At 34.7% G+C, this 27998-nt stretch overlaps 1 protein-coding gene across 1 annotated transcript; it reads right to left on the bottom strand.

Annotated features, from left to right (window-relative positions):
• Positions 1 to 11901: 11901 nt before the first annotated feature.
• LOC143444996 (uncharacterized) lies at positions 11902 to 27900 on the bottom strand. Its single transcript, XM_076943787.1, has 19 exons — positions 27759 to 27900; positions 26581 to 26747; positions 26418 to 26509; positions 25877 to 26010; positions 24604 to 24798; positions 22723 to 22865; positions 22244 to 22379; positions 17874 to 18179; positions 17490 to 17765; positions 16690 to 16809; positions 15580 to 15665; positions 14789 to 15035; positions 14406 to 14462; positions 13903 to 13946; positions 13747 to 13795; positions 13503 to 13549; positions 13390 to 13423; positions 12793 to 12938; positions 11902 to 12681 (listed from the first exon to the last, which is right to left on the bottom strand). The coding sequence occupies exons 1-19, from the start codon at positions 27799 to 27801 to the stop codon at positions 12622 to 12624; spliced, it is 2382 nt and encodes a 793-aa protein (XP_076799902.1). The 5' UTR covers positions 27802 to 27900; the 3' UTR covers positions 11902 to 12621.
• Between the last annotated feature and the right edge of the window lie 98 nt (positions 27901 to 27998).

The following is a 27998-nucleotide window of genomic DNA, read 5'->3' on the forward strand; positions in this document are numbered from 1 at the left end:
AAGGTCCTATATTTCAGTCTGAGCTATGAAATTGCTTTTTCAACAAAATATACATCATAAAGATTGGCAGGTTCATAGCAATGCAAGTGGAACTGATTCTACGATGAAACATGTTGTACATGAAAAATGAAACACAATCTTAATATTTAGCTGCTCTGTATTCTCAACATTTACGGCTTATTTAGAATCCAGAAACTTCCTGCAAATTACTTTCCGTTTAAATGCTAAGCTGGCTGCTGATCAAACATATGTGACCTAGGTTGAACTTTTCTGGGTAAATAATCCTTTAAAATTCTGTTAAGCCGCTAACATCATAAATAAAATTACACGAAATAAAAACTACTACATGATATTTCGCCATAAAATGAGTTAAAACACTTGGACGATCAAAGGTTTAACAAAACATTAATGATCTAAAATACCGATCGAACAACGCCGTCTGTCTTTTAGCAATTATGGACTATACAGTAAAATAATATCAATAACATTAGCAGTAGAGAATGGCTTAAAACTTTTTTATTCATCCAAAATCTCCTGCAGATTTCACAAATTTTAAATCAAATCTTTAACCAAGTAATCTTCATTTTCTTTCTCAACCGGTTTGTAGCATGGCAAGCTGCGCAATTTATCTAGTAAGCGCTTTATATATGAGATAATCGATTGGAAAACTTCCGTGTAATATATCCTTTGTCTTCCACATACGCGGTTAATATTACAGATACATTAGTCCCCCTCACACATACGTCATCTAAGAGTTGCAATCTCGCCAGTGACATCCATCCAGTCTTAAAGCGTAAGACACCGTCTATGTGGTGCGTGTTTGTACTACGTCACCAGATATAGATGCTCATACTCAGAAAATGAATAAATGTGATTCGGAGTTGACGCACGTTAGGTCGCAGCCTCAGCGTCTTTGCTAAACCCGGCTACGAACCGATTTATCAAAGCGATTTCTTAAGTGTCTTGCAAATAGGTTCGGTCACTCAAGGTGTCGGCGATAGATCTGTTCAAGTTATTTGTGGACAGGACAGAAGTCCGCATACGCTCCGTTGATGGCAACATCAAGCACGCATTTCCTTCCTTGTTGTTGAAGTTAGAAACCTTAGCCTAGCCCTAGAGTATGTTAAAATGAAAAGCAAAATTCCAGAAAACCTTATGCCGGAATTTTCGATCAATTGCTCCATCCATAGTAATTTCACCATATAATAGAGCAAAGATTTTATGACCTAAATAGGTATTTCGCTTTTTCTTAAGACCCAGTATATTCTTGTAAAAAGGACGAGTCCGGACAAGCACAGAAGCACTTTATTCTAAATAGTGTTGAATTATTATAAAAAAAAGAAATGTTCCTGTACACGATTGCATTTAGTGTTGTCCGGATCCGGAGGTTGATTTTAAATAAAATGTATGACAAATTTTCAAGTTAAGTAATCGAGGACTGCAACATCGAGGACTGCTTCGAGCGAAAACAGAAAGCGGGTGTGGTCCTGGTGGACCTCACGGCTGCCTATGACACCGTGTGGCAACAAGGCCTAACCCTCAAACTTCTTCAGATGATCCCTGACCGACACCTAGTGCGTTTCATAACTAACATCTTGTCCAATCGCAGTTTCACTCTCAAGACCAGTGATGGACAAAGCAGCCGCTTGCGGCGACTGAAAAATGGCGTACCCCAGGGATCTATCTTGTCGCCAATGCTTTTCAACATCTACATCAGCGACTTGCCACAAACAATATCACACCAGTATGGCTACGCAGACGACCTGGCTCTTCTCTACGCCAACACAAACTGGAAGAACGTGGAGGAGGCCCTGACAAAGGACATGCAGAACATCGCGGACTTTCTTGAAAAATGGAGACTAAAGTTGAGTTTGGCAAAAACAACAACTACCGCGTTCCACCTCAACAACCGTGAGGCGAACCGTCAGTTAGCTATCCAACTGAACGGGACTGTACTGCCTAATATCCAGCAACCACGGTACCTTGGAGTGACACTGGACCGCCAGCTAACGTATAGACCACATATCACAGCCCTCCGAAGCAAGATATCGGCAAGAAACAACCTTCTAAGATGCCTGGTTGGGTCCTCATGGGGAGCGTGCACCTCCACCCTTCGTACTGCAGCGCTTGCGATTGTCCACAGTGCTGCGGAGTACGCTGCTCCAGTCTGGTGTAGAAGTGTGCATGCGAAGAAACTGGACACCATCCTAAATGAGACCCTCAGGATCATCACCGGCTGCCTCCGCCTCCCTCCTGTTGCGTTCCTGCCAGTACTGGCAGGCATCGCTCCGTCCAATCACCGGAGAGCACAAGCAACCCACAAGATTGCATGCCAAGTCGTGGACAATACCAACCATCTCTTGTACGGAACCCTAAGCAGCCAAGCTCACAGTCAACGACTGGTTTGTCGACGCCCTTTTAGCAGACACGCTATGGAACTTGTGAACACCGGGTTTAACATCAACACTGCATGGCGCAACGACTGGAAAGTAGTGTCCCGCCCCCCCCCCCCCCCCCAGTTCAATGTGGAGCCCTCCACCACCTCCCCTGCTGGCGCAGACCTTCCTCGGAAAGTCTGGACAACCCTGAACCGGCTAAGAACTGGAGTAGGCCGTTTTGGCGAGTGCATGCACCGCTGGGGCCTCAAAGCATCACCGTCATGCATTTGCGGTGCGGAGTCGCAGACAGCAGAACACATCCTCCTCAACTGTCGCGTCCTGCGCCAACCCATAGGCCAGGAGGACCTGAACACCCCTGACGGAGAAGGGAGGAGATGGCTGGAATTGGTAGCGGAATACATTTGAGCTGACCTCATACGAAAGAAGAAGAAGTTAAGTAAATATGTTTGTGTTTACAAATGTTTAATGAGAGCTTTGTTAAGTTTTTTAGTTCTAAGCCAAGGATCGATATTTGGTTTGAATTCATCAGATGAAACCAATCTCAGTGAAGCTCGCAAATGTTCATCAGTGAGCCGTGATCTCAGCACAGACTTGTTTACGTTCATGGATGAAAAAAATTCCTCACATGTAAAATACCTGATCCGCATGTTCAACATCTCGTCTCGGCCGAACCGTTGCACATAGGAACCTCATATATATGAATATCATGAACCCTCCCATCGTAAAAGACACCGTGAGTCGGATAATTGTACCAGTTGCAAAGAGTAGAGGAGGGTTGATGACGTAAACCTGAATGACGTAATCATTGGGATAACTTCACACGACAGTGCAACGAATTTGTTTAGGATAATTGCTCATTGGCAAAGAAAGCTTATGTCAGGCCACATTTTATATTTATTGGTGTCGCACATGAAATCGACTGACCTTTGACCCGTAATCAAAGTGAAATACCGACCCAGCTAGAAGTGATGATGATGACCGTGGCTTCTTTCTCTATGGCTGGTTGACGCCACACGTGGGGACGAAGTGTTCCAGAGTAAAATGAAGCTGGTTTATTTTTAGATTAATAGTTGCCAAAACTTTCACATCCCAGGCATCTGTTTCGATTGTAAACGGAGCATTTTTCTCAATATTTTGCAAGGCCGTTTGCATCAGAGATTGTTTAGTTCGAAAAACGCGATTCTTGATACTTTGCTTCAGGGAAAACCAGTGGCCTGGACCAAGGGCTGCGCCTTATTGGAATATTTTGAGACCCATTGAGCATAATAAGCAAACATGTCCAAAGCTTTCCTCAAAGACTTCAAGTCGTTTGGAAGAGGAAGTTGCATTACAGGCTCAACACGATTTGAATCTGGCTGAAGGACGCTCTTGTAGATTCGGTAGCTCTACAAGTCAATGGAATCAGTAGAAAAAGCACATTTGTCGTCATTAAAAGTTAAGTGGGCTTCTTTAGCCACTTCTAGGAACCTGCGTAAATTAATGTCATGTTCTTGCTGCGTATTATCGCCGATGCTAATATTGTCGAGATAAACAAAAGTCCCGCACCAATTGTTGCTTTGATATAAGCTAAAAAATCCTAAAACAGTATTTTGCGATGTGTTCAATATTATGTCTAAAATCGCAAATTGTCCTAAAACTTTGGAATTATGAACAGAAGTTTCTAATTTTGACTTGCTATCACTTTTGTTGTAGGTTTATTCCGGCGTAGGAAGATGGCTGCGTTTTCTAAATTTTATATTCCCTTCAATGAAGTTCGTGTTTGGTTGGTTTTCCTTCAAAGGTTGTTGCCAGAAAGTTTTAGAATGATTTCATGCGGTTATATTGACTAGCTATTGGTGCAAATGATTACGTAATAAACGAGGTTTGAACACTGATCAGGGATGGAACGCATTTTTCTCATTGCGATTTAGATTTACATCAATAACAGCCTTGAACCAGTTTAGCAACTTTGAATCAGTTCACCAAACTATAAAACGCGCAGTTATTATAGAATCGTCACTTTTCACCTATACGTCAACTGAAAGCACTTAGCCTATCTGACGTCGTTAATGATATATTTTTGTGCATATGTGTGGTCATGCGGGGGCCGTCGGTTCCTTAGATTCGGGTTTGGTTTTCGAGTCGGGTCGTAATCAAACACTCTTAAAATACAGTTGTCAGCTTTCTCGCTTGGTGTTGAGCACCAAGAGAAGCGGAAAATTCGCTGTGTGTCACCCGAGAGCTAGCCACCTACTGTGGCACATTCACAGTTAATAGCAGTTTAATTTCCTTCTGTTGCGTAGATTATAGCTTTTTTTGCGGTTATGTGTCGCATATAATTATGTAACATTACGAAATTGTTATAGATTTTTTTGAATAACGATTTTTCCTGAGTGAGTTGTTTTGTGCAAACATATTTGGTTAACTCAAGTTTTATATAATTCTCTCTGTTTGTACTCTTGTTGCATTAAATACATGACAGATTTTTTTTCCATTGCCAATTGCGAATCATTTTTGGTGTTTTCGTTTTATCACCGTATTTTTTTCGATCAGCCACCGCGGCTACTATTTTTTATGTTTGATCGCGCGGTTTCTAATCGAGAGCGTCTTCTAAGTTTCATTTTGAATGGTATAAGTTTCATTTTGAATGAATGGTATACCTATGGCAAAGACGCGTGTGAGCGATGTTCAATAGAGTAATACTTTAGCATCCTTCGATGAGGCTTCAATTCAAGGGCGGGTTTTAAACTTTTAATCAAGAAAAAACGGCATACGGTTAACAACTATCTTGTGGCGTCATGCAACAGTATTTCCTTGTCTGAGGTAGCGGAATGTGGATAGAAATAAGTTTGGACACCTCCACTAATGATGACGTAGCTCCGTTTTGAGTTTCGTTACGTAAGATAACAATCTATAAAGTTTATTAAAGATCAAAGATATCAGAAGAATCACCAAACAGCTTTCGTTAATAGTTGTAGTAATTTATTAATTGTTTGCCTGGTTACAAGCTGTAGCCTACAAGAATACGGGTAATTTGTGATTTCCATATTTATTGGCAATTAGGCCTATAACAACTGCTAAGCAGCTAAGTTACGCTAAACCACTTTCATAAAAAGCATTTTCGCCCGGAATCTGGTTACACGACATATACGCATACTTTGCAAAAAGTTAAATTTACGTTTTACAATGGACAAGTTTTGCAGATTTCACCGTTTGATTTCGTTTTGGAGGGAACATTTTGTCTTGTCTAGTTTATCATCGAACAGTCAAAATTCTTTGGGCAACGTTAAACGGTGATTTTCAGCAGATTCTCATTGTTAAAATTTGTTTTGTTCATAGCGAACTTAAAATTTGCAACAAAATGATCTTTCAAATCGTCGCTATTTTCATTCGTTTATGTTTTATTTTTCGCCATAATTGTTGGTGACGAAAAACTGTACTGACACTGACGGTTACAAGTTACAACTGTATAACAAAAACACCAAATAGAAATAGATGCATCATTTAAACAAATTAAATTTAAGACATAGACAAAGCTGGTAGAACATTCACGTTTGTGCCACAGACGTAAAAAATATAACAAGCCGACAAATGCAAAAATATACATGATCCCATATCAGTCTCATTTTGATTCTGAGACGGTAAAAGATAGCCTTCGATGATAGTATGTTCATACGTTTAGCTTAACCCGTCAAAATGTGGCGTTATACGAGGTCATTTCTTACGTCAAAGTTTTGTGGTTTTGTCGTGTTAAAGGAACGTACCACAACTTAGATCGATAGGAAAACGCTTATATTCGCATTTTCAAGTAGCTTTGCTCGTCAAGTTGTGATACGTGACATGACGTAATAATGTTTGTAATAATTTTATACTTCATACTGACGTCACACTTTTGTAACTATTTGCATTTACATTTGCAACTACTAAATTTGCATACTAGTATGCAATATTGTGGTCGTTATAAATTTAATCGGATTCAGGATTGACGATCCAGCCCCGGCCGGTAAACCCAGGAAAATTCAACTCATAAATGCTGTTTGGGTTGTCTTGGGGTTAGTCGACATGGATTAAATCGTCCCGGGCTAACCCCAACCGTCCGTAGGTCCAACACTGCATAGCGCTATCGGTGGTCTGAGATGAAGCCATATTGAAGAGCCCTGCCGTCATTTTTTGGTACCATTTTCCCTGATGAGGTGTTTGTTGACTGTGGGTCAAGTGACATAAAGTGTAAACAACGCTTGTTTGAATTTGGGACAGGTGGTTTCTGGCGTTTTCGTGAGAATGAAAGTTATGATGCTAATGAAAAACAAAAGAACAGTTTGTTTGACTAGACATGTGGACCGTGTGGTTCCCTTTACAGATCTTAAAGTATCACATCTGGTTATATTCGCACTCCACTGGATGGTATGATGTCACGTAACGTCATTGATAAGGTAATTTTTAGGTTAAAAAAGAGTGATCTGATGGAAGCAATGTTGGTGCAACTGTGCCTACTGCCATTGTTTTTTTCTGGTAAGGAGGAATTTTATTGCATGCTGTAGTAGCTATTATTAAAAATGAAACTATCTCAATCAAGGTGACCATCGACTACATAGGTTGCCAGCTTGTATTAATATAAACAGTTGAATAACTAACTAAGCGAGGACTACGCGTTTGTATTGTGCAAAAAACGTATGCGTAGCACACATATATTTTCTAGCAGTATCATACATTGTGTGAGAACCATGTTTAAAAAGTGTTTTGTCAATTGGTAGGAAAACATGTTCCTGGTGGAAAAACAATGGGAAAGCTATACATCAGTATATTTTTGTATCACTGACAATTTTGTATGAAATTGTGAATTTTTTTTATTAAACTACGTTGTATTACTAGTACTTATTCTCAGAATCAGAATAGTAAATACAGCAAACAAAAGTTGGTTGCGGTATGTGTGCACTTGTAATAAAAAAGCAGTTTATACACACAGCCCACAAGATGCACTAAACTGTGACAAAAAACTGTCCGTGAACTTTAAATCGAGAATATCAAACTTTAAATGAATATTAAATCCTAGTTATGAAAGCATTAAGTAAATTTTTTAACCTTTGTTGTCACAGGCATGTCATTATACTTTATTAAACTTCATTCATTATACTTTATTTAGGCGTGTCATCTATAACAACAATCAGCACCAATCCTACAGACACTACATTAGCAACTGGTTTCAACAATCTCATTGTAACTGCTCAGTTTCCAACACCAACTGCTTTTGGTGATCAATGTATTTGGCTCTATGGAGGAGAGCTGGACAGCGGAAGTGGTGCTCAGTTTTACTCAGAATTATTTGGTGGATGTGGCCCTCCAGCTCCAGGCACATTTGACACCATCACTTGCACTGAACAAACAATCGATGGATCAGCTCATGTAGAAACAGTGCTGACAATCACTCAACCACTTGTTGCTGGGAATTTAAATATTGAAGTGAGATGTACGACTGCAACCACACCAGGTCCTATCACTAGAACTGTGCAAGGTGAGTTATTGAGGGAATTCCAATAATGTAAAACTTGAAGTAACTTCTTACAAAGTTTTGTGCATGATTACTAATTATGATAGTTTAAATATTGATTTAAGTAAATTTTTCATAGGCCCAGGATGACCCAGGAACTATATTTTGGTGATTTGATTAATTAGATGCTAATGTTTTTAAAGCTAATAATTTCCATGAAGTCAAAGTGATAAAGTTGCAATTTATAAGTTTATCGGCTGAAAATAGAGTTTTTATCTTCAAACTTTTTTTTTAAAGTGGGAAATTTTTTTGCAATCTCAAATAATTTCAGTGTTGTCAACTTAATAACTTTGGAGCTTAATTTGGTTCTATTTTTATTATTGAATTATATATTATATTACTGAAACAAATTTTCATCTGGCTTAGATTGAGGGGACATCGAACTACTTATAACTTAATTGTATAAACTTAAATTTTACATTTATGTTCGAAACAAAAGATTTAGTGTGAGTTAAAAAAAGTTGGTTAAAATAATCTGCTCATTATGTGCCTGATGTGTTATGCAATCTTCTACCATTAGTGATAAGCTATTTCATACAAACCGATAAAACTATATTTCAGACTGCAGCTTAGATGAAACAACTTATACCAGCCTTGCCTTCACATGCAATGATGCTACATGTGAGTACAACTCAACCGGCACACTATCCTGTAAAGAAGGATTCAGTTCAAGTGGTGGAGATACAAGTTCAACAACCTGCCAAGCAGATGCAACTTTGACCAACTTGGATGTTTTGACGTGTGCAGCCAGTAAGTTTGATGTTTAGCAAGTCAACGAGTGCACTTGCTCCATTTCAGTGGTCCTGGTGAGCAGTTACTCATCACAAAATTCCTTAGTTTAAAGCAGTGCTACACACGTAATGCACCACTCAGCAATCGGCATTGGGTAATGGATCTTCAGTAATGTAAACACCATTGCATTCATCACAGAAAGCAGTGACTTTTATAATTAAATTGTATTTGTAATATATGTTAACACTAGCTTCATGAGACCTTGTATGAATTTATCATGTTTACCACTGGAGCTTATTTTAATTTAATTCTGGCTTATCGAGCGCTGCTTAAGCTTTGAGACCGATCTACTATGAATTAAACAAAGCATCAGCCTGAAAAGGTTTGGATTATTGTTAGTTATATGCATTTTAATGAACCGTATGTTGAGTCCGATAAACTTGTTTTAAGTGATCTGAAATATTAAGCAAAGCACACTTGACTTCCATTGAGTTTGTTACTGGGAACCAAACACTTTGTAGCTATTAATATGAAGTTATGATTTTGAAATTGATTAATTTCACCCAATAGCGATGTATGTATTGCGAGATGGAGGCAAATAAAAACTCAAACATATGAAAAGTTAAATATGTCATAAGATGAAAAATTTTCAAATTTGACTAGAAGTATAGTCAAAATTCTTCTTCTGTGTTTGCACAAACCTGAATACTTGTTGTGTCGGTACATTCTTTGTACCAGCTGTGAATGATGTCCAGAGGCATGAACATCTTGGCTGGCCTGTTGCAAAGTAGATTTTTGTACAGCTTGGTTTTTAATTTTGATCATAATAAATCGGTTGTGTAAGTAAAAGCAATAAATAAACATTGAACAAACATTTAATGCCAAATTTCATGTATTAAGTCATTGTTTTTTATAAAAAAAATTGGACAAAGGAATTTGTACAAAATATTTGAAAGAAAATGAAAGAGGAGAGCACTTCACATTTCCTCTGTTTGTGATAATGTGTTGAAATACGTAGTTGTTTGCATTCACTTTATTGCAGGTAATGTACGGTGCTGTGACAGGATGAAAGTTGATGGAAATGTTATTGGGTATGATGTATGCTTTGATTCGTTTACTTTTTTTGATTTTAATTTTTATGCAAGTATGCGTTTCTTATTGGGGCACTGAATTCTATAAATATTGCACTGACTAAATGCCAACGGAAGGTGGTTGATAGTAGAAACTGTTGCTAACACAATTGTCTACTTGGTGTTGATCAAAAGGTGATAGAATTTTCTTTTTTTTTGCTCAATGATTCACATCTATTATCTAAAGAGACACACATAAAAATGGTGCAATGATAGAAAAACTACAAAACTGTGTACAAATTTTAGTGTGTGATTGATTGATTGGTTGATTGATTGTGATGTTATTTCCAAGTGAATATGATACTGATTAGAACACTTAGCAATAGCGTTTCATAAGCACTAGGTATCTGCATGAGACGAATTTATTGACAAATTCATTTTGCATCATAATTAATGAGATAAGTACATGTTGTAGTTATGACAGTATTTATTTTCGTTTTATTTTGTTAGTGTTTTACTCTTTATATACTGTTTAATTTGCTTTCAATTTTTATGGAACAAAAGCCAAAAAAGTAATTATTATCTGTGTTTTTGTAGGTTTTGAAGAAAATGGAACTTTATAATCATTCACTTTTCTCAGCAACCAACGGCTTCTTAGCAATTTTCATCAGACTCTTATCTCAGCAACTCAGTTGATTTTTATAAACGCTTTTGGAGTAATTCTAATAAATTAGTTGTTTTAGTAGTAATTTTCAACTGAGACAACTGTTTGTGCAAGTTAAGATGAACAGAGAACAGTTTTAATTCATAATTGTCATAAATGTTTTTGATTTATACAACCTATGAATTTTAATTATCTTGCTTATTGGTGGCTTATTGATAGTATCCTGGTCTGAAACTCTACACATTAGTTTAAATGTTTTTGGTGCATATATTATATCTTATTCTATTCAAATTTAATTATAGGATATCTATTAGTTGTTGTTTAAGGCTAAATCAAATGTTTTGTTTGCTCAAAATATTTTTTTCTTTTTCTCCGTAGTGGTGTTTTCTTTTTAATAAGAAGATTTTGGTGGTTTTAATTGTTGATTATGGAAGCATTGCAGCTTTGATTTACTGTTTTTCAGATATTGTTTTCGTTGTTAGCGTTTACCATAAGCATGTAACTCTGAAAGTACGTTTTTCCAGACTATTACCTTTCTTACAAGCAGTCATGGACACGTTTTTGCACATTTCTTATTAGACTTGTAATGAACGAAATTGACCTAGTTTATTCAATATTTGGCCAAGCTCGTAATGTGTTGTCTTTAGATGGGCAATAATGATGCAATGATTAATTATAAATCAACGATAAATGTATTTCTTGTAATTGTGTTGTCGCAAGCTGCTGCAATAAAAGTTATAAACTTTCTTGGGTAAAGTGCGCACGAAACGTTGCCATGGCAGTTGTTGCCTGTGGCAACCGATTTAACATGGTGTATGTTGCGAATTCTGTGTTTAGTACAACTTGGCCACACTAATACGATCCAATAATGCGAAGGAGCAACTACGTAAAAGCGTCGTTTAATTATACTGTATTTTAATGCATAAACTGAACATGTCCGTTGTTTGATGTGGTATCTTAAGGTTAATTGAGACTCTGACTATGATGTTTGGTTTTGCAAGTTCAACTAACACATTACGCCAGAGTTGTAATGGTGTACGAAAACGACTTGTCTGCGCCGTCTTGCGGCCAAAAAAATGATAATTTTTCCTTTAAAACCTACTTTTGACAATTAAATTCTTATCGAGGCAATAACTCAATTTATCGGCTGCTCCCGTTTTGTATGAGAAAGGTGGCCTTGACTACAACCCAACAGAACTTCTTTAATCATTACAATAAAAAATTAAAAAACGCTCCATTTGTGCCCTGGTGTAAATAGGGTGTTAGCTTGTTCTTCTGAATTACGTTTGATAAAATTGACTTGCTTGCTTGTACAATCAATTACAAACCAATCCCAAAATGGCCAACTCTACATCGAAGCAATCACATTGGTTCAATAGATGGATTTTATTGTCAATTAATTCATATAAATTAATGTTTTATTACAATGATTGCATATAATTCCCATTTAACACAACACAACATGTAACACTTTAATAAAAAAACAAAATTGCATTTATAAATCGCTCAACTTAATTCTCGCACAAACACAGCGCGAGGCGAAAAAATAACAGCAATAACGTTCTGCTTTTTATAAACGATATATGCAGTCATAAAACTTAATCAAAAGTACGCAATCTTATGCTAACAATTAACGACGTGAAGTGTGCTTGTAACTAAATGAAGAATTATTGTTAAACTGGAACCAGTTGTGTTGACCGGAAAGTACCTTGCCGTAACTATGGCATTTTATACATTTTAAAAAGTTCAGTGCATCTAAGCACAAGTCTATTGATTTTTTTATATCATGGTACCATGCTTGGTAGAAATTCGTGTTCCTTCACTGATTAGAAGAGGTTAGGGGAAACGCTCCAAAGAACTTACCATAATACTGCTATTACTTCAGAAAGCAAGCAATAATAGATAATTTAATTGAGCTAAAACAATAAAAGAGCATGCACCAAAACAATACTCAAATAATATGTGAAGAATAGATTCCATTTCAGAAAGAAATAGCCCACAACTGTATGTGACACAATCGACATATTACAGAAATATTAGGTCGCTGTAAGGGTGAAATCAAAATTTATGATGATAGATAAATGATGACAAACAATGATAGATAATGGGGTAAAACTAGCGATTTTAAAAAGAAAAATCTCAACGTGGCTTATATTATATAAACTATCTATGACACAACTAACAAGACAAAGAAATAATAGAAGTATGGAAGTTCTTGAAAGTAAATTTCTATGAGTTGTTGATTTCATCATAAGGCCCTTCAACATTTTCATATCTTCTTGATCCGTTCTGTTATCCATGATTTTGAAGCAAAATTTAATAGAAATATACTTTTGAAATCATATTTTTACTTCAGCTTTTTATAAATTAGTTCAACGACTTCAGTTTAGTTTTTCTCACCACAGTATGAGCACGTGGAGCAGTGATGACGTCATCATAAGCACCTTTAATATTCTCATATCTTCTGGAACTACTTGATGTATTTCCTTGATTGTTCGACTGAGCATTGGATTCCTCCCCATTCAAGACAATGTAACCTGCGTTGTCTGCGTAATAAAGTGTTCAGTTGAGCAAATTTTACTTTATTTTGATGTTATTTCAATGTTACAGTATTAGCTACCTCCACAATAAATATCATATTGTGGTGTTAGGCTGTTATTTGTAAAAGCCAAAAAGCATAAAATAAAAACATAAAAAAACATTCAGGTATTATATATTATCTATATTATTGTCTTGTTTATTTTTCGCCATCAACCTTATGGAGAAAAATTTTCGACGCCATTCTAGATATAGCACAATAGAAATATGCTCACATACAATTAAGGAAGTGGAAAAGGAGCTTACTAAGCACAAAGCATACAATTGTCGCTGCCTTGCAAAGGTGAAGATGTTAGTGTGTTATTTGGTATGCCCACAATAAACCTTATACTTCATACTGCTGTGGTATTAAGCTGTTATTTGTATAACTCATAAAAAATTGTAAATAAGATGATTTACCAGTTTCCAGCTGAGAATTAGATGCTCTGTTTCTCTGCAAAATCAAACAAATTATGATTCAAGCAGCTGCAATCAATGCTGCTGCGTTACATTTAAAATATAACAGGAGTTACCAAGTGACCAGTTGTGCTTCCATTAACCGCAAGATATCCATTCTCATCTGCAAATTTATAAACACAAAATCATAAGTTATATTTCCTGGAAAAACAGTCAAAAAATTTGAAACCTATTAACTAGTATGTCACTAGTCAATTCAAAATGAAATATTTTCGCCTGCTTTTGGATAAATGAAGCAAAGATGAGAATGGTTGCAAGTTCAGGACAACATTCAATCCAATCAAATATATTTAGACATACCTTCAGCTGGACCAACTACTTCGTATTTTCTTTGGTTGTCTGAGTTTATCTGCGATGAATATATTTTACAACTTTAATTTGATTTCAGACTACACGCTATTTTCCATATAATGAATTGATAAGATTTCAATTTTCATTGTCACAAGTCTTATTTACTTGGGTTGAATTATTTGCAGGAAATTCAATGTATCCGGGTTGATCTGGAAAAATAAACAATCTCAGTTGTTTTGTATTTAAAAAATACAAAATACAAAATTTAAAATATAGTGCAAACTTTTAACACAAAAGTACTGCTATGTAAATGCTCTTAAACAGGACAAGAATATTATTCAAACATAAATTGCAAATGACAGGCCAGTGTGATGTGTTATAATGCTTTTAAGTGTAACATTCTCATCCAACTAACACTTGTTACAAATAAAAATTCTTTATTGTCATGTTCTAAATTCTGAAATCAATGCATAGCAAAAACAATCCAATGTATCAAAACCCACAATGTATCAAAACAAACTGGATATTATGTTTTATTTCAGCAACACCAATTAAAGAAAATTACTTAGATTTCTGACATTAAGCTGCCATTCACAAACTCTATTAGTCTATTGTGTAGTCTGCTTTCCAAGGATCTTTACATAAAAACACATAAAGCATTATTTCACCTGTTAAGACGTGATCTCTGCTGCCAGTAGGATACAATTCATTGGGGTGATTTCCATCTGTACACGTACCAACAATACAGTGTAAAGAGTTTATAATTTTATAGAGAAGTTTGCAAAATATTTTATAAACAATACTTAACATTAAAGATAGTCACAATCTGAACATTGAGACAAAAAACAATGCTAAAAGATATTAAAATAAATTACAAGACTTCAAGAAGTTTTTCAAAACATTGACCAAGTAACAACGTACATTTAAGATAGCCACAAACTACAGATGGAGACAAAATAAAAAGAATACTGGAATATAAATATAAAACCTAAGCTCTCATTAAGTCAGTTTCAACAAAAATAATGTAACAAATCCAAAAAAGTAAACAAACTTTTCTTCTGAGTTCCACTTCTCCATTTGTAAACACCATAACCAGCTGAACATAAAATGACCACCACTACACCAGCAATAATCCCAGCAATCGCACCAGTGGAGAGACCAGGAGTGCCAGGTGGTTCTCCATTGCCATCTGTATTGTCCACAACTTCAATGTCAAAGTATAAAACACTGTTCGAGAATAAACTGCTGCTTGAAGATTTCACGGTGAGCTCGTATCTTCCATTGTCTGAATTTGTTACCTGCAAAGTTTTTGAGGTCAGACTGCTTAGGTAAATTAATTATTTTTTATTTAATGCAAATTATTATTATGCAAGGTAATTAAATATTACCCACATAATAATGATGGCAATTTTTATTATAATACGAAACACATTTATCAGAACTAAAATAAACATATTCCATAAAACATATCGTTGAACATAATAATAAAATAAATATTATTACAGTACTTAAACAAAAAAATACTCCAAAAGTTTGAGGTCTTGTGAAGGATTTAAATAAGGTTTAATTTGAAAAATTTGGAACATTTTTTCGTGTCTTACACGAGAAACACAGCAAAAACATCATGTTTGAGAAATTTCTATAAACCCTTCCAATGCAAACTCTGAGCCTAGCTATTGGTTGCTAAAGATCAAAGAAATGGTCTCCAAATAGAAGGCCGCATAACAATCGAGTCTTTCTCAACTTTCAATGACCCGGTAGTAAAATATCTTGGTGTAAAATTTAAGGCAATCAACACAAATCCCAGAATTTCTTATCTGTAATGTTATGCCAATTACTTACTTGTGTTCGGATAAATGTGAAAGTCTGTTGGTCTTGGTCACCAGTTGATTCTATAGTCATTGAACCATCACTTGCCACCGATGATCCTGGTGAATAAATTGATCGACTTAACTAATAACATGAAACCAGTACTAATGGCACCAACCTAGTGTTAAACTACTTAGAAGGAGCTTGTGATTATTGTCTCACTATCGCCAAAAGTTAGTGCTGTTCACTAGGAGTACAGAACAATAACAAGTGTCGTTAATGTCATTGCTTCAATACAATACAACAGAATAGTGCTGGTTGGTACAGAACCATGGTCCCATTATCTCATTCTGAGCCTGGCTCTTGAAATCCATCATCAATTTTTTATACAGTGTTGCCCAAAAGTAAAACTTCGCAACAGGACTACTGAACTTTAGCAAGTATAGATGATATCTTGCCCAAGAAAATTACGACAGTAGCGCCATTGGTGAGCGGGTATCGAACATGGGCCACATTACTGTGAGCCCAGCAGCGGTCTAAATATTCTTCTACCAAGCCAACCAAGACTTTTTCAGGAATTAACATTTTAATTTAATTAATGCAAGGTAAGAAGTGGACTTTTTCCAAAGGTTCAAAAGGTTTGAGGTCAATAATATGAGAAAACGAGCTCACAAAATATAAAAGTAAACTTAAAATAAAACAAAAAAGTAAATAGGCAAATTAAGAATTTGTAAATTTTCTGTATAGGTTACAGGTATGGTCACACCACCGCAATCATCTGCATACCCTTAAATGTATTGACATAAAATACATTTTTCTTTTGCTAGAAATTAAGTTGTTTTATGCTTAAAGCGGTATGGAATTAACTGATTTCTCCTGTGTTTAAACTTAAACATTATCTAAGATAAATGATAACAAATTTCAATATAATACTATTCAACGCATAACGCAAGAAGTAGAATGTTGAAGACAATGAACTATCATTTTTGAGCTAATATCCTAAAACAAATTCTCAACTTAAAGATAATTTTATAACAGAAAAATTTAAAAGTACTTCAGTTTAACTACATACAGAAAATAGCTTTAGTAAAATTCACCACACGGTTGTATTTAAATGACCATAGAAATCAAGTGAAAACTTACCATTAGTGCTCAATGATACAAATTGGGAGTTTGGATTTGAGAAAAGCACAACAGAGCAGATTTCAGTTTCATTCAAATTCCATTCACAAGTTGGAATTTTATCATCCTGTGTTGCAGCGTCTGGAAATACAAACATTAGTTTTATTGGGCAAGATCATCAAAGTTTAGATACTTAAGAGAGGTTTTATGTTAAAAAGCCTGTTTTTTCAAAGCATTTATATTAATTTTACACAATATTAAAATTTGAAAAACCATACCATTTAAGGAGAAACTTTTTGCAATACAAAGTTTGAAATAACTACTTAAAAGCAAGAAAGCATGCATGTGAAAGGCTAAATTTTCATGGCAGATATTACACATTGATATAATTTATGTGAACAAACATACGTGCCTAACTTTATTTTCTAAAAATCACTAACTCAAACCAATCACAAAGCAACCCATTGACAGAAAATCTGTAGGTTTCTTTAATAAAAGCAAAAGTGAGTGCAAAACTAACAATAATTATCAAAAATCGCAATGATCGAAATATGCAAAATATTAACTTGCACGAAAAACGAATTCAGCTTAATTTGTTCTGTTTAAATACATTCTCTACATAAATGATTCCAGTTGTACTACTGCAACTGCATGCATGAAAATTCCAAATTGATTCCATTCTACAATCAACAGGAAAACACTAAATTAAAATTTGAACTGGAGCAGTTTAGTGAATCAAATCAGTTAACAAATCCCCAAAAAAATACGATTATTACAGCAACATCATTTCACAAACATTAAAACACTTTATCAGAACTTACATATAATATTTAAGTAAATAGCTGCATTAAAGCTTCCAAATTGGTCATTTGTATTGCAGATATAATCTCCAGAGTCAAAACGTGTTACAGAGGAAAACAACTTTGAAGACTGAGATATCATTGAGTTGTTTGGTAGTTTTATGAGGTATGTGGTGTTCAGTTCATTTTCATATGAAAGTCTGCAAGAGATCATGATGCTTTCTCCAACATAAGTTGTTGAGTTGATGCTGCCGTCATTTGTAATATTTCTGCCAGTGACATTGAACTGAACTTGTCCTGTGATTAAAACAATTTCTTACTTAAATGATAAATATTCTGCAAAAATAAATTTTTAATTCTTTACTTCGTTATACGCATTCTCTATTATTTAGCAATATCACTTACTTTCAACGGGAATCACATCAACAGTTTGCTCTGTACTTGATACATTGCCGACTACATTCTCAGCAGCACAAGTGACGGTGCTTGATGCATTGAGATCAACAGTGATAAGACAACCACCATCTGAGGTGAGTGTCTGGCATCTTGAATCTGAGCACAGTTGCCAGCTACAAGTTGCTGGTGGGTTTGCATCACTTGGAATGCAATTCATTGTGAGTTGTTGATCTGATCTCAGCAAGTAGTTGCTTTCTGATGCTTCAATCACATACTGCGATGTTTCTATCTTGTTACTCACTGATGATGAGATGTCTGTTCAAACACACAAGGTTCTAATATTGAAAATTGAAAATTGTTTGTTTTAGAACTATTATTTTATTTTACAAAACTTCCAAAGTACTTTAGCAGCATGCATGTAACTCTGATACACCCATTACTAACTAAACTAAACAAGTCAAAAATGTATATTGACTACAATTAGTTTCAGGTTATCATAACCACCTAATGATGGTTAAAGGAAGCATGACAGCTAAATTGATTGCGCACAATTGACATCATAAACAATGGTATCTACAGATATGTGTGAATAAAATTTTTTTAATTCATTGTCTTCAATTACAGAACATGGATATTGCAGAGTGAGCACAAAACAAAACAGAGATAAAATTTAAAATTTTCTGACAACATTGCACTTTGTCTCATAATCAAATCTTCCTAACAACGTAATTGAAATGAAGCAATTTTCTCAGCAACATAGATATAATTACATTTTGGTGCAATGCAATTGAAATAAAGCAATAAAACTATATCTTTCGGTACAACTCATGTAAGTTTCGTAAAAAATACAAAAACATAAAGACTGTAACTAATACCAACTATTATTTGTTTGTGACAGTAACTGCATTATTACAAGTTGTATTCAACAAATATCTGTAGCTCATAAAAATTTATTGCTATGACGTTGGGTTCTACAAATACTACCCATACACCACAAATTTACCACCACAATAAGCAAAAAATCACAAAATCATAAAAACGTTTGTGAAGTAAAGTAGGAAAATATACAAGCACATAATTTTACCAAGCATAAAAAATTTGTTGTTATTCATTGAACTGACATAATGAATAAGCGCACAAGTGTGTATGATTTAAAGGACACGCAGACATTTTTAAAAAACTAGAAAACTATCTCATGCAAAGTTATAAAAAAAAGTATACATACCACAATACATTTACAATCAATTTCTAGTTAATTTGCACACAACAAATTCAACATGATGCCAATAAAACGTTTAATACTCACACAGAACATCAAGATATATTGATGAGCTATAGGTTCCAAAGCTGTCCATCATTATACACGAATAATTTCCTGTATCAGAATGTGTAGCAGACAAGGTAACACTTGGACCAGTATTAATGATGTTGTTTGATTGATACAACAAATATGTTGTATTAAGCTCGTCGCTATAACTAATAGTGCAGGAAAAATTCACATCTTCTCCAACATAAGACATCATATATCCTCCAGTGCTTGTGATGTTGCTTACAGTCACATTGAATTCAGGAATGCCTAAAGTAATTTTGCAAGTTAATGCACCCAAGTACAGATTTTACCCAATTACATTTGACTGTAAAGTCTAAAAACAACAAAGTACTCACGTTGTGCTGGAACCACAGTGATGGTTTCATTATTGCTTGACCTTGAACCAGCTTCATTTCCAGCAGTGCAAGAGACCAGACTTGATTGGTCAAGATCATAACTTATGCTGCAACCACTGACTGAGCTGACTGTGTTTGACTGAGTCATATGAAATATGAAGTTACAGTTTGCAGGTGGATTTGCTTCACTATATATGCACTGCATGGTGAGATTTTCATCTGATCTCAAAAGATATCCTTCTTTTGCAACTATTGTGTATTGAGAAAGCTCAACTTTGCTGGTAACTGTGTTTGGTGCATCTGTCAATTTGAAAAATGACGTGAAGCGGGAAATAAACAGCAATAAAATAAAATAGTTTTTCTAGTAAAACATGAACCTGCTTTTCAAAAAATTTGCTTAGTGATATTTTTGTTTTAGTCACAGCCCACATTAGTTTAGAGAAAACGAAATATGTTCATTTTATACAAGAGAAGTTTATTTTATTGCTTATTAGTATGACTGTGATATTACTACATTGTAACATAGTAGTTTGGTATCACACAACTTTCAACCTAAAACTGAGGTATTTGAGAAATACGGAAACAGAGCTGCCTTTTTTACCTTCTCAAACAAATTTCATGTTTTAATCTTTTTCACCTAAAATTTTCATTAAATATAACATAAATCTAACTTAAATTTAAACAACGTTTCCAACCTACACATGCTATGTCTAAGCATAAGGAAATCTGGAAGCAAATCAATTATGCTGTTAGCCTATTTCTTTGGTAAAATAAAAAGTACTTTGCAACTAAACATACAGTACTTCTAGAATATTTAAGCGGCTGCCTGCCACATAAAAGACAGTAACTAATGCTGCAATATGTTAGATTGTGATGCACGTGCTTTGGGGTCACGCATGCATATAACCTTCTTGCGAGTATAATTTTGGTCGAGTAGTGCAAGCATTGTCGTCGTTGGTATTTCTATGTTTACGAGGTTAATAAGATCCATAGCGGATTCAGTTTGGTTCTCGTCATTCGCTGATTATTTAATGTGGTGATGGGGTTGTGACACAAAGCCACACAGCTTGACCCTGTGCAGAGTCCATGGCAAAAGTAAGGTTCCAAAGACTGTGAGGCCTAATGGCAACATGCGGCTGCATTTTCCCGGTATTCTTCTGAAGCAACAGATACTGCAACTGCCATGTCTACCCAGTTCAAGATAGAATCATCACGGTATTATTCTGGAAGCAAGAGAGGTTCGAAAGACCAACGACCAACTAGATGCTTAACCATTAAACAATAACGGGAAGAAGTCTTGCGGCAATAATAATTTGTGACCAAAATCAATTCATTTTAGCTCCCAATGCAAGTCAAGGCAGTCAGTACCCACCATGAATACAAGATCACAAATCACTGGCTGAGATCTGTGACAGGTTCTCCTTTCATTTCCACAAACTACTTGATTTCAAAGATCATTTCATAAAGACTTGATGCTTCTGCGACCAAGTAAACATATTTCAAAATTATTAAAATCAAATATATTGAACTCTTTAAACTGGTGATTCTTAGGTCTTCCGCTTTTAACAAAATTTCTACATAATACACGGATGCCAATCTCTTGTCATTTTCGGGTTAAAGACAATTTCTCAGATCTAAGTAAGTCTTGATGTGAATAAGCACAGAAAACTGTTTTTCACAGGAAAGTAGTAACAAATGACAGGAGAGCTTTTACTGGGTGCCAACAATACTCTTAATTCTTGATTTTTTTCAAAACTTTCTTTTTAGCACTTCTTTGAAATCACAAACGCGTTCTCCCTTCTATAATTGATGAGAAAAAATACTACACAGTGGGCTTTTCTAGTCACCAACCAACTATATAATCACTGTAACACTGCTATAATGTCACAGAGATATTCGTCAAGTATCAAGTTCTTTTAACAAGAATTCACTAGTCAGAAATGTCAAATGAATATGCAATAGAATACGATAATCAGTTATATCAAAAGGTTTCATGAACTACTTAGCCGGCAACCCAACAAAACCAATCGCCAACCCAAGACCCAAGGATTGAAAATTAGATTGATTGATTGAGCATTAAAGTGATCATCAACGTATGGTTGAAAAACCAACCAAGCAAGACAATTGAAAGCATTGATAAGTAAACTATACCACGAAAGTTTAAAAGTACCTATCGTTAGTGAAACAGCTAGTTTGAATATCTTTCTTCAGCGCTCACAACGCAACAAATCTTAACACTTAAATAGGCAACAAATGCTACAATTTAAATCAAAAATGTTAAATGTCGGCTAAATACATTTCAGTTATGTCAATAAAATAATCAATGAATTTCAACAACATGTCATAATGAGGTGTTTATTGTTTTGCACGGAAAAATGCGTTTTGGCAAATGATCTTTTGTCCACCTTTTGGCTAAAAGCTTTTCCCTTTTTTAATCTGAAAATTTTCTTCTATAAAGCAAGTCATTGTGACAAACAATAAATAAAATATGAGCCAAAGTAACCTAGTTTCAGATTGATCTCATATCGGCCATCATATTAACAAAAAGGCCAAACCGACATGCATCAAAATGCCAAATATCATCCCTATTAATAATAATTAATAAATCGTTTGACCTTTATAACTTATATTGCAGCCACTGACTGAGTCTGAAGAAACAACGTGATATTTGATGTAGACACTAACTATAATGCAAAGTTGCATCAGATACTCACACAACACATTCACAGTTTCAGTCAAAGAACGTCCAGTGTTGTTGTGTATTGGTATTTCGGTATATGGAGTAATGGCTTGGCATAGTATCGGCTTCCCATTGTCTTCTCTTTGCAATTGAAGGGTAAATGCAACTTCCTGCAGTGAAAGTAACAGCTTCATCAGTGCTTAAAATTTAAGGAAAACTTAACCCTAGATTTGAACGACAACCATAAAACTTTAGCTTCCACACTATTATCATAATATTGCTATTTCCATTGGATCAAGTTAATTTTGCAATAATACATTCAGATATCTTCAAAAAATATACTTTGGTTGTTGTTATTCATAATATTTCATTTTAATAAATTGTTACATAAGAAAAGCAAAATAATCAAATTTAAATCTAATCATTATAAAGTTTAAAATAACTTTTCCATGACATGTTATTACCTTTTTAAATAAACTTAGACAAAAACCATTTTTAATGAGGGTTTATTACCTTTTTCAAAATGTATCCCACATTATCAAAATAAAATATTGAAGATGTCCCATTGGGTATGACAGTGTCATCATAATCACAAGTCAGTGTGATGTCATTATTCTCAATTACTGTGAGGTCACCATTTAACATCACAGTAGGTGCTAAAAAGATTAAACATAAAACATAAGTGTGATGTCATCAAACTCAACAATGTTCAGGTCACTAGTTAGGGTCACATTAGAAGCTAAAAATACTAACATAATGTGTATTAGCTCTGCTTCAGAAAATGTTTGTGTTTTCAGTTAGCAAGAATTGCAATAATACAGTAAGTAAGCAATGGTTGCTAATTGGCAGAATTTCTGACAACACCCACAAAATCAGGGATGGATTTAGAAAATTTTTAACGTGGGGGTGTCACTTTTAAATATTTCATTTTGGAAACTCCCCTACGCGAGCGACTCAGTAGCAAACTCTCAAGTCAATTTTAGTGTTGGTATCTGAATATGTATAAATAACACGATGCCAACCACCAAAGTTTACCAAATCCCTTTACCTTGATAAAAACAAGAGCATTGGAATGCGGCCATCAATTCTTAAATCCAAACAGATATGAAATTACTGCAATCCTACTTCAGTCATAGGGTTTAGGATAAACAGTCTCGATCGCATCAAATTAAGAATGGTAATTGTGTATGTCTAAAGCTCTTATTCTGCATTGAAATTCTTCATGTTTAAAGTGAAAAGTTTTGTTCAATAAGACCACAATAATGGTAATCATAAAGCCAGCACCATATGTTCATATAAATATGCTCAATAGCGTTAGTCAAAAACCCTATAGACTTTGTCAATTGCGACGGGTCGTTTACTAAATGTAACTGGACAAGTGTCATATATTCGCAGATGTTAATAGTTAAGTCATAGAACTTCGCTTACTGTATTTCAATTCTGCAGACATTCAACACAGTACTATGCTTGTCGGTAGGTAGTTACAGTAGCTTGTGCCGAACTAGAGGTTTTTAACTTGCCAATAGTTCACCGTGATATCATGAATTACCATTATGACGTCATACTGCATAACGTCAGTATTTATTCCATCTTCTACAGTACGTTTGTGCAGGTTGAAAGTGGTTGTTGGTCGCGAATGTCAGAAATTTGATCTTAACAATGACAGTAAAAACTTGAGAGCGACTAGTTCACGTAGATCACGCAGTTATTTGTTAAAGATAGGTGTTTAGCTTATGAAGGTATGCAAAAGTTGATTTTAGTTATTTGGGATTTAATTGAAGTCAGATTTAGACTAAAAGGTAGATTTAGGTTAGTTTAGGTAATTATGTTATAACATTTGAGTTAACAAGAGACTGTGAATTATCGCTTTGACTTTTTCCGGTGGAATAGGAAGAGAGCAAAAACGTAAAATATTGAAAGCAGATAATTAATAAAGGTGTCCATTAAAGTTACACTAAATTTAAATGTCTTCCACCAGTCACTTAAAAGAAAATTGCAGTGTATATTGTCCATCTCGCATGACCACAAATAACCTCGCTTGTGAGAGTTGCACGACTAGTGCTAATAGAAAGGAGTTAAAGAGAAAAACTAGGTGAAAATCAGTGCGTTCTCTAACAGAAGCGTTGGAAATCAGGTCTACCATGTGAAAGGGAATGATGTTTTTCGATATGCATTTAGAACAAAATTTTAAACGTGACTTTGGTGATACCTTGGCAGCATGCGAATATTATATTAGCGATTTTAGTCTTTCTTTAATGCGTTGTTAAGTGAGCTGCAGATCACCATTTGTCAGACTCTACGTAAACAAAAACAATAACCATACTAAGGGGGTCTTTAGACACCACCCCTAGATCTACCATTGCGCAAGACACAGATAACAGTAGAACAGCTTACCTGACCAACATTGTAAATTGTCCTGACCACTCCACTCGGCATTCGCTAAGCATGTTGTGTCACTAGATGGCAGTGCAGTTCCATTTGAGTAAAATAAATCTCCTGTCGGGCAACTGAACATTCCAGTGGCTTGGTACCGATACGGTCGAGATGATGACGTAATCACAACATCATAGGGCAGAGATGACGGACACTCTGTGAGTAGAAAGCGAAGGAATAAAATGCAAAAACGACACTTTGAAATCACATATTTTTGCATAAACTAGATATCTGTGTATCAGTGTGTAATCTTGTTGGCTAAAATGGCTCTGAGAAAATAATTTAGAATTTAGATAGTTTCTTTCTAATTACATTGCAACGCATAGACATAGACATATTATAGTGCCCATTCATACAATCTACGTTATGAAGAAGAAAAGGAGATGTGATAATATCACACCATTGCCAGAGTCCAACAACCACTAAAGGTTTTGACTACAAGCGTTTTTTGTGTGTGCCACAACGTTTCAAAATTTGCTTAATAACTTGGTTCATTGTGCTCTGAGCAGGAAACCGTGTGTCCTTATGCTGTAACTCAACTAATTTACTTTTCAAAACATACGGCAGATACAATGCACTTTACCATGTAAACTTGCTCAAAAAAATAATTAATAATAATAATAATAATAACACAATAGCTTATATGATTTCTTTAGCACAATAGCTTATATTTCTACTCTTCTTTATGGTTATAACACTTAAGTAAAGTCACAAACAGCGCAATTCCAAGTCAAGCCATTTTAATTACGGTCTCAAGTCAAGACTAGTCAAGTCAGTAACGTTTATCAAGTTGAAGTCTTAACACATGCCAAGTTATTATTTACAATTTTTTTTCGTTTTAAGTTGACAGTGAACGGCTTTCTGAATACTCGTAATGCAAATATGAGCATCTGATTTTATCCATTTCTGACACTTGTGAACAATAAACAGAATGTATTGCACGGAAAGTTTTGAATAAATTCTTTTACAAATATAAAAATCGATTGTATAATGATTTGATATAATTTGTTTTGTGACTCGATTCATTTCAAACAAAATTTTAGTCAAATCCTTCCAAAAACCTGACAGTGTATTTCTTTGCAAAATCATTCACACTACAGTAGTTTTATGACAATGTAAACTGCATCTGGTTACTAAAGATATTACTGACAAATATCAAATGACTTTACTGTAAATACAATTTTACCTTGTATGTTTACAAATACCAACCACATTAAATGCAACTATAGCCTACCTTGTACATTTAACTGAAGTGAAGCATTAACCACATTAATGAATGAGATACTGACAGTTGAACCATCCTCACTGGCAAGTAATTCTCGTATGGTCAGAGTGGTTGTGAACTGGTCTGAAGCAAAGACACCAACTCTGCAAAAACAGAACCACTTAATTAAGGTTTTAAAATTGTCCAAAGACAAAGACCATGCAAGGTACAATTGGAATCTAGTGCAAAGGTTAGGTACCACAAATAAGATTAACAGTTTCTATGCTAGAGTTAACCGGAAAAAAAATTAAAACGTTGAGTTTTTTATGTTAAAATATAATATCTATAATATTTGATCATCAAAAATACTTATCTAAAATATGACATTTGAATACAAATATTTAATCATTAAAAATACTCCTTCAGATTCATGATTAACTTGCAACTTAATGTCCTGCTGGTCAAATTAAAACTATTTATACGTTGGTACTTACTATTCATAAATTATTTTATAACAGGTTACTAATGTAAGTTATTAAATTATTAAAATTTATATAAATGTCATTCCTACCTGATATCTATCCTGCTTGCATAGATTGAATCAGGATTCAAAATTTCGCTTGTTCCTCCAGCGCTATTAATCGAAACAGCTCCAACTACTTCCTACAAGCATAACTAAAGTCAACAATTTGTAGAGATTGGATTTAACATAAATATAACACAGCATTACTCACATCACTGAATTCCCATAATATTGATACAAGACTGCCTGTTGGCAAAGTAGTCGTCACAGTTGTAGTGATGTCAACATCAGAGCCAATTGCTTGTGGTGCATTGGATGGAATAAGCGGTGAAAATGACGAAATTTGGGCGTCAGAGAAATCAAAAATCTGTGAGAGCGCTTCAGTGCAATTAAGAAATGTAAGTTTAAATTTTGTGTTAAAAAAAGCTGACTGTTTAACAAACAAACTAAATACCAACAATGTTAATTATTAATTTATAAGATCTAAAGCTAAGAATTGCACCACATTTTTTACTAGATACATAAAAATTTTTCATTAAGTTCAAGGAAGAAGTGTTGGGTGCAAAGCTGTGATGGAATGAATAAATGTGGAAATTAATAAATAAAATAGTGAAAAGTGAATAAAATTTGGAAAGTGGCAACCAATCTACTAACAACCAAACTACAAGATTCTTTTTGTTCTTGCAACCTTTTTCAAGAGAGAAAACTCGAAACTGCGCAATAGACATAATAAAAACAATGTAGTGTTATGTTTGATTAAAGTCGTCACCGACCAATATTCTCCGTTACAAGTAATAGCAATTACGTCATCTTTTAATTTAAAGCGTTCTGCCTTACATGATAATTGACCAGCGACGACCAATCAGGATGTGAACGAGAAGAGCCATGACTTCTTAAATTCAGTTAAAGATCAACAACAGACTGACATGATTTCAGGTTCATGGTTTCAAACATGTCATTAATAATGCGCATGGAAATTATTTTCAACGCTTCAATAACTCTAACAATAAAATTTAATGTGAAAATCAATACACGCGCAAGTAGAACGACCGATAACAATGTAATGCGGCAATAATTTAATTGATATTATCACCGCTAACCGCGACAAACAAGCGACGTAAGATCTTGAAGTACAGCGTACCTGTACATGTACCTGAACATGTACCTGAACATGTACCAGCGTACATGTACCTGAAGTACCCTTTTTCTTCCCACGTACATACGATTGTGCAATTAAGCACCATTTTGAAAGTGCAGTGGTAATTGACAAATAGAGATAAGTTAAAAGATAAGATAAGTCAAAAAGGTAAGATCTAAGGCACTTATACTGTACCATTGACCCTATATTATCGCAATTGGTAAAATAGTAATTTATAAATCATAAAATACCATAAAATATCAGCAGACAATGAACATCCAAGCCAAACCTCATGGCGTCTTATTTTAATTGACAACTTCTCTAAAGTAGATTTTTTTTCAAAATAAGCAGATATCAAGTTTTTAGTTCGTCACTTATTGTTAAACCTTAATAAATTTATTCAACAACTTGTTCATGAGATCTAAGAAAAAGTGTGAAAATTAGAATGTCAAAACAAATCCGAGAGCATGTTGCTGTCAAACGACCATTCA

This window comes from Clavelina lepadiformis, chromosome 2 (assembly GCF_947623445.1).
Source record: "Clavelina lepadiformis chromosome 2, kaClaLepa1.1, whole genome shotgun sequence".
Taxonomy (NCBI): Eukaryota; Metazoa; Chordata; class Ascidiacea; order Aplousobranchia; family Clavelinidae; genus Clavelina; species Clavelina lepadiformis.

What these genes read in the sequence shown, in the direction of transcription:
- LOC143444996 (XM_076943787.1), bottom strand. Translation starts at nt 27,801, where the DNA reads ATGAGGTTTGGCTTGGATGTTCATTGTCTGCTGATATTTTATG. An exon ending in GCAAGCAGGATAGATATCAG is followed by an intron (nt 26,011 to 26,417) that starts GTAGGAATGACA and finishes CTGTTTTTGCAG; the next exon opens with AGTTGGTGTCTTTGCTTCAG. An exon ending in CAATTTACAATGTTGGTCAG is followed by an intron (nt 22,866 to 24,603) that starts GTAAGCTGTTCT and finishes TAATCTTTTTAG; the next exon opens with CACCTACTGTGATGTTAAAT.